This window comes from Neoarius graeffei, chromosome 27 (assembly GCF_027579695.1).
Source record: "Neoarius graeffei isolate fNeoGra1 chromosome 27, fNeoGra1.pri, whole genome shotgun sequence".
Classification (NCBI taxonomy): Eukaryota; Metazoa; Chordata; class Actinopteri; order Siluriformes; family Ariidae; genus Neoarius; species Neoarius graeffei.
In genome coordinates this window covers 36,895,181-36,906,438 of record NC_083595.1, presented here as the reverse complement: position 1 = coordinate 36,906,438, position 11,258 = coordinate 36,895,181, and the positions used below count along the sequence as shown (strand labels likewise).

Sequence of the window (11,258 nt, the reverse complement as noted above, 5' to 3'; positions counted from 1 at the left end):
TAGTTCAAAGAAGAAGCCGTATCTAAACATGATCCAGAAGCGCAGATGTCTTCTCTGGGACAAGGCTCCTCACATGGGGACATTACATTTCACAAGTTAAAATGCATTCCAAATAAAAGCTCGGGTCTCAGGAGGTTAAAATGGACTGTGGCAAAGTGGAAAACTGTTCTGTGGTCAGACGAATCAAAATTTGAAGTTCTTTATGGAAATCAGGGACGCCGTGTCATTCGGACTAAAGAGGAGAAGGACGACCCGAGTTGTCATCAGCGCTCAGTTCAGAAGCCTGCATCTCTGATGGTATGGGGTTGCATTAGTGCGTGTGGCATGGGCAGCTTACACATCTGGAAAGACACCATCAATGCTGAAAGGTATATCCAGGTTCTAGAGCAACATATGCTCCCATCCAGATGACGTCTCTTTCAGGGAAGACCTTGCATTTTCCAACATGACAATGCCAAACCACATACTGCATCAATTACAGCATCATGGCTGCGTAGAAGAAGGGTCCGGGTACTGAACTGGCCAGCCTGCAGTCCAGATCTTTCACCCATAGAAAACATTTGGCGCATCATAAAACGGAAGATATGACAAAAAAGACCTAAGACAGTTGAGCAACTAGAATCCTACATTAGACAAGAATGGGTTAACATTCCTATCCCTAAACTTGAGCAACTTGTCTCCTCAGTCCCCAGACGTTTACAGACTGTTGTAAAGAGAAAAGGGGATGTCTCACAGTGGGAAACATGGCCTTGTCCCAACTTTTTTGAGATGTGTTGTTGTCATGAAATTTAAAATCACCTAATTTTTCTCTTTAAATGATACATTTTCTCAGTTTAAACATTTGATATGTCATCTATGTTCTATTCTGAATAAAATATGGAATTTTGAAACTTCCACATCATTGCATTCCGTTTTTATTTACAATTTGTACTTTGTCCCAACTTTTTTGGAATCGGGGTTGTGTGTGTGTGTGTGTGTGTGTGTGTTACTTTTACAGATACAGTACTGTGCAAAGGTCTTAGGCACAGTATTTTCTTTTCATGCAAACTTTGTTATAGATTTCTATTTTATGACTTCTACATTATTGAGTCAGGACAGAAACATTTTACACTTTCAAACATTTGTTCTCCAGCACAAGAGTAAATGTTAGAGGAAAAAACAAAGTTTGAGCAGCATATTCCATATGCCCAGGTCAGACGGCAGGCTGCAACTAGTTTTCAACTGCTTGCGTCTACCTGTGATAACAAAATCCCAGGTAGACGTAAGACTGGTCTTGCGTCAATGCACAATGACGCAGATAATGGCAGAGTGTTGCAGAGAGTCTTTAGTAGAGGCAGGTTGACGCAAGTGGATCACGATCTGTTCCCATTTCAGCTGTGATTAGCTTCCAATTGGTGCAAATAGCAGGTTGACGCATGTAGAAGGCAGGTCTTAATCCAGATAGCGGAGGAGTAGAGGAGTCAACGGGAGAAATACAGGAACAGGTAATTGGGGGAAAAAACTAAGATTAGAGATCAGCTGCCAAATGAGCATAAAAGGGGAAAAAAGCATGATGGAGTCCAGAAACGCAGCCCCGCAATGAGAAAGAGCTCTCAAAAGTTCAAAGCGCTTCCACGTCAGCAAAACAACGCTCTCACAGTCGCAATAAAAGATATCCACAGAAGAGAGAAATACTCCACAGCACGCAGCAAAGTACCAAATAATAGATAATAGAATACAACATCCAGGCGGAAAAAAGGGTGAAAAACCATATCATGAGGCAAAGACAATCCCGCGCCAAATGAATTTCCAAGCGGTATAATATAGAGACGTGGATGAGCTGATGAGAGACAGGTGTGCTGGCTGCAGTACAGGGAAAGCTCGGGGAAAACCAGGAAAAGGGGTGAAAGATCAGATAAGGACCTAGATGTTCCCGGCTGGCTCGTGACAAAATTCAGCTTAAAAACTCTGTGTCTTGCAATACGTCTGACCACAACGAAGGATTTGACGAAAAACGCCTGCGTCCACCTGCGGTCGGTCGCCACCCGACCAATCACAGGTCGCAGCATGTGTCTTTCTGCTGTCTGACCTGGGCAATAAGAGATCATATTTACCTCCGCCAAGGAGGTTATGTTTTCGATAGCGTTGGTTTGTTTGTTTGTTTGTTTGTTTGTTTGTTTGTTTGTCTGTTAGCAACATTACGGAAAAAGTTATGAACGGATTGCTCTGAAATTTTTTCCAGAGGTGTGACTGGGCACAAGTAACAATCCATTACATTTTGGCGGTGATCCGGATCACCTTCTGGATCCCGGATTTTTTTTAAAGGATTCTTGGCGGAGGTCTGCGCTCTCCGAATGCTTTTCTAGTTCAGATTAAAAAAGAAAACATAATGAAGGCTGCTGGGTTTTGGTGCAAAATGAAGAGGCGAGTGTGACAGTCAAAGTGTCCAGAAGAACTGGGGCTGGTTCTGTAAGATGCTCAGTAAAACCTACAGCTCATTTCCGCATAAAACTGCACTCATTGGACCTGAGACTACTAATTTTTTTTTTTTTTAAGCAAAGGGTCATCTCACACTAAATATCAACTTTGTTTCATTTATTATGGCTTACTGCTCTTTATAATGTTTTTTTTTTTTTTTTAATATTGAAACATTTCATTTTTTTTTTAAAGCCATTTCTGGTCTACAGCATTTCGTTACATGTGCCTAAGACTTTTGCACAGAACTGTGTATATACTTCCTAGTAGGCACATAATGAATCACTAAATTCACAACTCGATTTCGTTCACGAAATTGGGTTCACAATTTGATTTTCCCATAATATTTTTGAGAAAATATTTAAAAGAAAATTTTCTTATCAAAAAAAAGCAACATCAACTTAAATATTCCTTTTGCTAAATCTTAATCATCTTAATAACCAACAATAATTATTTGTCAAGTTTGGAGTAAAATACAATAACCTGTTCACGAAAATATTCCTTTCATTCTTGAAAAAAGTGAATAACAAATGGACCTTTTCTTAGTAAACTTTTATGAACATTTCGACTACTTCCTTTTGCTTCTCTTTTCTTTAGTTTTCAGCAGGCTGTAAAAAGAGCTCTGACTTCTTGTTAAATGTACCTGCACAATCGCAAAACGGCACTTTCCCCTTTTAGATCTGTTTTTTTGTGTTTTCATGGCATTAGCACTGTGTTACTTCCACCTAGGGTGAAGTCATGCGCATTCCTGCTATTGTTCATTATTGTGCTCTCTGCTGCCCATCATTGCAGTTACAGCTAGGAAAAACTAAGCGCCTACGAAGCCTGATGATAATTGCGATTCATTTTTATTTCGAATTGTCATAAATATGTATCAGAATTTATTGTTGCACATGCCTAATAATATTTGTGTGTGTGTGTGTGTGTGTGTGTGTGTACACAGTCTTACCTTGAGCCAGTGTACTTCTACATCTACACTGTGTTTGCTCTCCAAGCAGTCTATGTACTTGCTCTCTTCCTCACCAGTTGGATGCTGAGTGATTCATGGCTGGCTGGGACTCTCGCTGGAGTGTGGTACATCCTCAACAGGTATGGCGAGCACACACACACACAATCAAAATTCCTTCATGAAACAGAACCTCATTGCTATTCTGAAAGCTTTTGGCTTCAGGGAAAGGCTTTCTAAATAATTCCACTGATGCATTTGTCTAAGAAAATGGAACAATTCAAATAGAGAATATGACCTTGTGAGTGAGGGGACTGACTCTGTTTGTGTGTGTGTGTGTAGAGTAGACACAACACGTGTGGAGTTCACCATCTCTCTGAGAGAGAACTGGTCTCTGCCGTTTTTTGCACTACAGGTAGCTGCCATCACGTGCTACCTGCGTCCTCAGCTCCGGCTGCAGCACCAGGTACGAATGATGTCACATGAGTCACACCATATCACATGATTCAGTTCCATTTTCTTTTTCTATCGCCTACTTTGAGCACAACTGCAGGATTTTTTTTTTAACGCTGAAATTACCATCATGTATCACTGACCTGTCTGTTTTTCTCCCTTCCTATATCTGTATCCCTGCCTTTCTGTCTATCTCTCTGTCTGTAGGTCAGTCTGCCAACCTGCACTTCTGACTTTCTTTCAATTGAATAACAGGGTTTCCGCGGAGTCTTAAAAAGTCTTAAGTCTAAAATTTGATAATCCTAATTTAAGGCCTTAAAAAGTCTAAAACACGAGCATATTTTGCATTGTAGGTCTTACATGTAATTTTGTGAAGTCTTAAATCCTTACGTCCATTTACCCCATTCGTTTTTGTTTTTTTTTGTTAAATGCATTGGTGATATTCATAATTAGTCATATAGGCTAGGCCTACTTAGTATCAGTAAGCTATGCTGCAAACTACAAATGAGACACAGTGGAATCCGGCGTCTAGCCCGGTTGGCATGGTGATGCACAGGGCATGGTACGCACGCATTTGGACAGTAGAGCCTAAAAGAAGCGAGGGAGATTGTCACGGTTTGTAGCAAAATGGGCAAATGCAAGTTTAACGACTGCTGGCTTGAACGCAATGATTTCGTAGACTGGTTAAAACGTGTACCAAACAATCCGTTTGAGGCGTACTGCACATTGTGCAAAAGAACACTCAAACTCGGCACCCTGGGTGTAAAGGCACTGGAATCACACGCGAAAGCGGAGAAGCACCAGGCTGCCCATAAAAGTCTGCAACAATCGCATGCCATCACTCAATTTTGTTCACCGTTGTCAGGTCCAAGCACATCTAGAGACGGTGTGTCAGCTAACTCCGTGCGAACTGTCACGTTACAACACACAAACCGTACGGAATCGAATGCCTCATCCTCAAGTGATTTGCGGGATGTCTTTGGCTCCACTGCAACTTAGTTCCTCATTAATGCAAGAGTGCACCCTAGGGATGTAATGAGTTCATTGGTGAATGATGATAAATTTTGTTATTTTGAAAGTAGGGGCGGCACGGTGGTGTAGTGGTTAGCGCTGTCGCCTCACAGCGAGAAGGTCCTGGGTTCGAGCCCCGTGGCCGGCGAGGGCCTTTCTGTGTGGAGTTTGCATGTTCTCCTCGTGTCCGCGTGGGTTTCCTCCGGGTGCTCCGGTTTCCCCCAAAGACAGGCAGGTTAGGTTAACTGGTGACGCTAAATTGACCGTAGATGTGAGTGTGAATGGTTGTCTGTGTCTATGTGTCAGCCCTGTGATGATCTGGCGACTTGTCCAGGGTGTACCCCGCCTTTCACCCGTAGTCAGCTGGGATAGGCTCCAGCTTGCCTGCGACCCTGTAGAAGGATAAAGCGGCTAGAGATAATGAGATGAGAGATGAGATTTTGAAAGTAAGTCAGGCTCTCCCAATTTTCTTTTTTTTTTTTGTGCGGCATAAGTCTTAAATTTAACCTGTTATGGTCTTAAAAAGTCTTAAATTGAACTTGTTCAAGCCTGCAGAAACCCTGGAATAAACAACTCATGATCTGTTGGATAACGTAAATGCGTATATGTAAAAACTGATGCGTTAATTGCGATACATTGCTGTCTGAGGGAGTTTTTCCTTGCCACCGTCACTACAGGCTTGCTCATCAGGGATAAATGAATTTATTCGGGATAAAATTAGTCTTTAATTTTCTGTAAAGCTGCTTTGCGAGAATGTCTGTTGCTAAAGGGATCCTCCAGCGGATTTATTCTCAAAACTTCTTTTAAAGGTAGACTGCCTTTCAGATTTTTCAAATGTAGGTCATACTGTAAAACGACTTTTCGCTGACACCCAATTATTTTTGTTTAGTGGACCAAAAGCTCTTGAATTTGAATCACAGACTCCAATTTTATTAGTTTTTTTTTTTTCTAATAGGACAATTAATGAATTTAGGGCCACGCAGCACTTCACGCTCCAAAAAGCTGTTTTAAACCATGCCACACACTCTCTCTGTTAATCTACCCAGCACCAGCTGTAGATCATGTTAAGAAAAAAAAAAAGATTTTAGACCGCAAAGTATCATGTCGTGCCGCGAGTTGAGCCATTCTAAACCGAGATTTTAGAGCGCGCATCCACACACACTACACACACATACTTTGCCACACACACTTTCTGTAGATCATGCGAAAAAAAGATTTTGCAGCATGAAGTCTCATGTCTGATCCAGTTTCTGTCTGCCACAGCTCAGCAAGCACACTTTGCATTTTCTCTGCAGAAGCGCGGTCTAATTCCGGCTTGCGCTTTCTTTTTAGCATCACTGTGGCGTTTATATGCTACACAATGAGGCATACTTTATTTAAACACTGATAAATTCAGTAAAATACTTGTAAAACTATGATATAAACAGCTGAGTTGCTCCAAGTGACCACTACATGATGTCATCGCATCCGTCACCACGACAGGAAGCCCATCTGGCATTTAAAGGAAATTAATTTTTCTCAAGCACTATTTGAGCTTCCGAAAATGAAAGTTTGATTTTTGAAATCTGCAGCTACTTTAAATTAAAATAAGTTTGCGAATAAATCCGCTGGAGGAAAGCGCTATACAAATAAACTCGACTTGAAACAACGTGCTGAACTGTTTGGGGAAGAACCAAATGTGGATATGACGGTCAGGCGTCCACAAACATTTGGCCATGTAATGTATGTTGCATAAGTGTATTCGTATCTGATGTTCATTAAACTCAGCAATACCACAGCTCAAAAATGCCACCGTCGCGCTTCATTAACTGAGGCACGCAACGCTCATGATCACATTCCAGTCCGATTCATTGTGCAGCTCGACTCCTGGGGAAGATTTTTGCGTCATTGCTTCGGTCAGCTGCAGAGTTTAGGTTTCTTTTACGGACTGTTCCGTTTTTCATCTGAGCGCTGAGGTGATATAACAGCTCAGATGGAGGTTCATAAACACTGATGAGAAATCTGAAAGAGGTCTACACCATGTGAGATGTTCCACCAGCCTATCCTTCAGACAGATGGTTATGTGGTGGAAGAATTCTGTCACAGGGACATCCTGTACTGATGTTTGGAGAGTTAGGGTTGAACGTTGTGTGTGTGTGTGTGTGTGTGTTCTCTACACAGAGGGTGGTGCTGTGGCTGGTGTTTGTCTGCACACTTTGTTTCTGTCTCACATGGCAGTTTAATCAGTTCATCCTGCTGGTGCAGGCATTTCTCATCTTCACTCTCGACTCGCTGGACTTTCTCACAGCCGAGCAGGTAACACACACGTGCAAGCACAGTATGTGGCATAATCTCAGGGTTACAGAAGCATCTCGTGTTTGTAAACCTCTTTATTAAGTGTGTAACACAGTGCCGCTATCTGTGTAGGTATCTGTATGTGTTTAGTACTCCAAATATCCATAAAAATATTAGTGCACTTCCTGTCAAAGCATTATCTGTTCAATACAAAGAGTGTGTTAATATTCAGTTACGTGTGTGTGTGTGTAGGCTACGTCTCTGTACCTAGTACAAGTGGTGAGTCTGCTGTGTGTGTGGCTGCTGCAGTTCTGTAACTCCATGGTCCTGGGCTCACTGGTCCTCAGCTTCATCGTTGCTGTGCTCTTCATCAAGCACTTCCAGGTATAAGCCTAAATTCAGCTTTCTCCGATTTCATGATGCAAGGGAATCACTAAAAGCGCTTTGTTTTGAATCAAGTGATGGACTGAAAAGTGGAGCTTCATACTTCTCTCAGCGGAGCAGGCCAAATGTGGTTAGTTAGGGCGAAAGTTGACACTTGAAATGCAAAATTTGTATGAATATCGCTAAAAGAAGGGCTCTTCCACACATCTGGACCTACTCTGCACACACACATACAAAAGAAACCCCTCTTTTCCAATGTTAATTGGACATCTAGATTGTGCCCAGAGCAATATATCTAGTTCAACCTGTAGAAAAGATTACCGTCGTGTTCATATACGAGCCGGCAAACTCTATGGACCGACCAAAGAAGGCATAGCTCGACCAAATGTCGACCATTAGCAATGTGTTTTTATCGGCCGTTTTAATTGACGCCAAGACCGGCCCAGTAATGGATGTCTCTGATCAGTTAGTGCTCACTGGGGAAAGTCTGGAAAAGTATCCTATTTAAAAGCATTCATCTGCAAACCTGGGAAAAATATCGAAACTCTCAAACCATTTTAGAAAACAAAAGGGGGGAAAAAATCCAGTACATTTAGAACATTACTGTATTGAGTTTGTTATTTTGATTACAGAATTTGATACTTTTTCAACCAGTCGTCAAGTTTTCTGGTTTTTCTCTTTGTGATGCAGTTTTCTCAGTGATTAACTTTATGTAGAATGAATGAAAAGAACAACTGACAAAAGTCCTGAGAAGTTCTGGGTTCAGGGAGTTTATAGGCACAGGTTGAGCATGGTGCAAACCAGCTCATATTATACAACCCCAATTCCAAAAAAGTTGGGACACTGTGTAGAATGTAAATAAAATCCGAATGCAATGATTTGCAAATCTCATCAACCCATATATATTTTCCACAATAGATCATAGACAACATATCAAACGTTTAAACTGAGAAAATGCACCATTTGAAGAAAAAAACAAGGTAATTTTGAATTTGATGACAGTAACACCTCAAAGAAGTTGGGACAAGGCCATGTTTACCACTGTGTTGCATCACCTCTTCTTTTAGCAACAGTCCTTAAATGTCTGGGAACTGAGGAGATCAAGTGCTGTAGTTTTGGGAGAGGAATGTCCTGGGTCATCTTTGTTGTATTTTTCATATCATAATGTGCCAAATGTTTTCGATTGGTGAAAGCTCTGAACTGCAGGCAGGCCAGTTCAGCACCTGTACTCTTCATGCTGTTGTAATAGATGCAGCATGCAGTTTAGCATTGTCTTGCTGAATTATGCAAGGCCTTCCTGGTAAAAGACGTCGTCTGGATGGGAGCATATTGTGCTCTAAAACCTGTATATACCTTTCAGCATTGATGGTGCCTTTCCAGATGTGCAAGCTGCCCATGCCATAGGCACTAATACACCCCCATACCATCACAGATGCAGGCTTTTGAACTGAGAGCTGATAAGAAGGCGGATGGTCCCTCTCCTCTTTAGCCTGGTGGATGTGGAGTCCATGGTTTCCAAAAAGAATTTCAGATTTTGATTTATCTGACCACAGAACAGTTTTCCACTTCGCCTCAGTCCATTTTAAATGAGCTTTGGCCCAGAGAAGACGGCGGCGTTTCTGGATCTTGTTCATATATGGCTTCTTCTTTGCATGATTGAGCTTGAACCTGAATTTGTGGATGGCACGGCGAGCTGTGTTCACAGACAATGATTTCTGGAAGTGTTCCTGAGCCCATGCAGTGATTTTCCATTACAGAATAACGCCTGCTTTTAATGCAGCGCCGCCTGAGGGCCCGAAGATCCCAGGCATCCAATATTGATTTTCGGCCTTGTTCCTTGCGCGCAGAGATTTCTCCAGATTCTCGGAATTTTTTGATTATATTATGTACTGTAGACGACGAGATATTCAAAGTCTTCACAAATTTATGTTCAGGAACATTATTCTGAAATTATTCCACAATTTGTAGACACAGTTTTTCGCAGATTGGTGATTCTCTGCCCATCTTTACTTCAGAGAGACTCTGCCTCTCCAAGATGCTCTTTTTATACCCAGTCATGCTACTGCTCTGTTGCCAGTTAACCTAATTAGTTGCAAAATGTTCCTCCAGCTGTTTCGTTTTAGTACCACTTACTTTTCCAGCTGTTTGTAAACCCCCCCCCCCCCCCCCCCAACTTTTTTGAGATGTGTTGCGGCCATCAAATTCAAAATGAATCTCATTTGAAATATTTGATATGTTGTCCATCTTCTACTGTGAAAAAACAAGGGTTTATGAGATTTGCAAATCATTGCATTCTGTTTTTATTTATAAGAATTTTTTTTTTCCCCCTGTGCGTCTCAGACAGGACTGAAGACGGGAGGCTTTGTCGTGCGTGTAGGAAAGCTGGCTCTTCATGCAGTCCTGGTGCTCGCATTAACTCTCATCATCAATTATTCAGCCAAGGTGAGTACTGAGATATGAACTACATCTGTTCAGAGTCAGGGCAAAAATATTCCGTCACAGAGTTATGCAAGTAATATTCGAGCCACTTAAATACAATTCCTTGTTTATGTGAGGAAGCCATGGCCTAATGGTTAGAGAAGCAACTTTGGGAGCAAAACGTTGCTGGTTTGATTCCCTGGACAAGCAGGAATGGCTAAAGTGCCCTTGAGTAAGTCACTTAACCCCCAACTGCTCCCCAGGCTGCTCCGGGTATGTTGTACATCACTGTGGATAAGAGCATCTGCTAAATGCCTGTAATATAATAAGGGAATGGATAAGCATATTGAAGCAGATTAAATTGGCTGAATGGTAACAACAGTTACTTTTTAATGCCTTACTATGAATAATTAGTTTATAGCTATAAATTAGTTAATTTGAATTCTTGTATTATATAGTTGTTAGCATTTTTTACTAGATTTCTGGAAAGATATGACTTCTGTTTTGAGCTTGATTATGGGGTGAATACCCTCATTAGGGTGCATCAGTTGCCTTCACTTTCATAAAATCTGATGCATTTTTGTTGGGGTGTTCCTTTTCACCAATAAAGACATCCTGTGAAATTTTTTGACCATATTCAAAAGTCTAATGGTGGCACCATGAGGTTCATTTTTTGCCAAAAAACGCTTATTTTATGTTTTCGCGTAAGGTTTGAATCACAATGTTGGACTCCATTTATTGATTTCTTGTGAGCCAGAGATCATGTTAAGAACCTTTGCAAGGGATTGAGAAGCATTAATGTGATTCATAATACATCTGTATTGTTTAAAAGTAGTTGAACAATGATTCAATGAACAGCTAAAACTCAAACTGTGCTTGATAATATATTTAGAATATGTACTAAAAATGTGTATCTAAGATATTTGGTATACTCTATAAGGTGCCATAATGTTTCATGAAAAGTGATCGAAATTTTGTCATAAAAGTCATAAAATAGCAGCTTTTTCCATAACTTTGAGCTCCTGGTGCCACCATTAAACTTTTGAATTTTGTCAAAATATTTCACCCAGTGTGTTTTCTTACCAAAAGGAACATAAAAACAAAAATGTGTCATGATCGGAGGAACTTTTCATTTTTAGGGGGCAACTGATGCACCCTAACCCTCATAGCCTACTTCTGTAAATACACATTGTTTTTGTCCTTGACTTTTCTTTAATCAAGTTATGTTGTAATTTATTTTTCTAATAGCAAAGCTTGAAGAATGACTAGAGCTGAAGCTTGTCTCTGGTATAATGAGCTTCCTTCAGCTCAGTAATTT

At 40.9% G+C, this 11,258-nt stretch overlaps 1 protein-coding gene across 3 annotated transcripts in view; it reads left to right on the top strand.

Moving 5' to 3' along the window:
- Positions 1–11,258, top strand: part of dpy19l3 (dpy-19 like C-mannosyltransferase 3) — a 184,682-nt gene that overhangs the window by 74,114 nt on the left and 99,310 nt on the right. For all 3 annotated transcript variants that reach the window (XM_060911429.1, XM_060911428.1, XM_060911427.1), the window contains exons 6-10: positions 3,398–3,543; positions 3,743–3,866; positions 7,025–7,159; positions 7,391–7,522; positions 9,863–9,964. In XM_060911429.1, the coding sequence (XP_060767412.1) occupies positions 3,398–3,543; positions 3,743–3,866; positions 7,025–7,159; positions 7,391–7,522; positions 9,863–9,964 (639 nt within the window). The remainder of the gene's footprint in view (positions 1–3,397; positions 3,544–3,742; positions 3,867–7,024; positions 7,160–7,390; positions 7,523–9,862; positions 9,965–11,258) is intronic.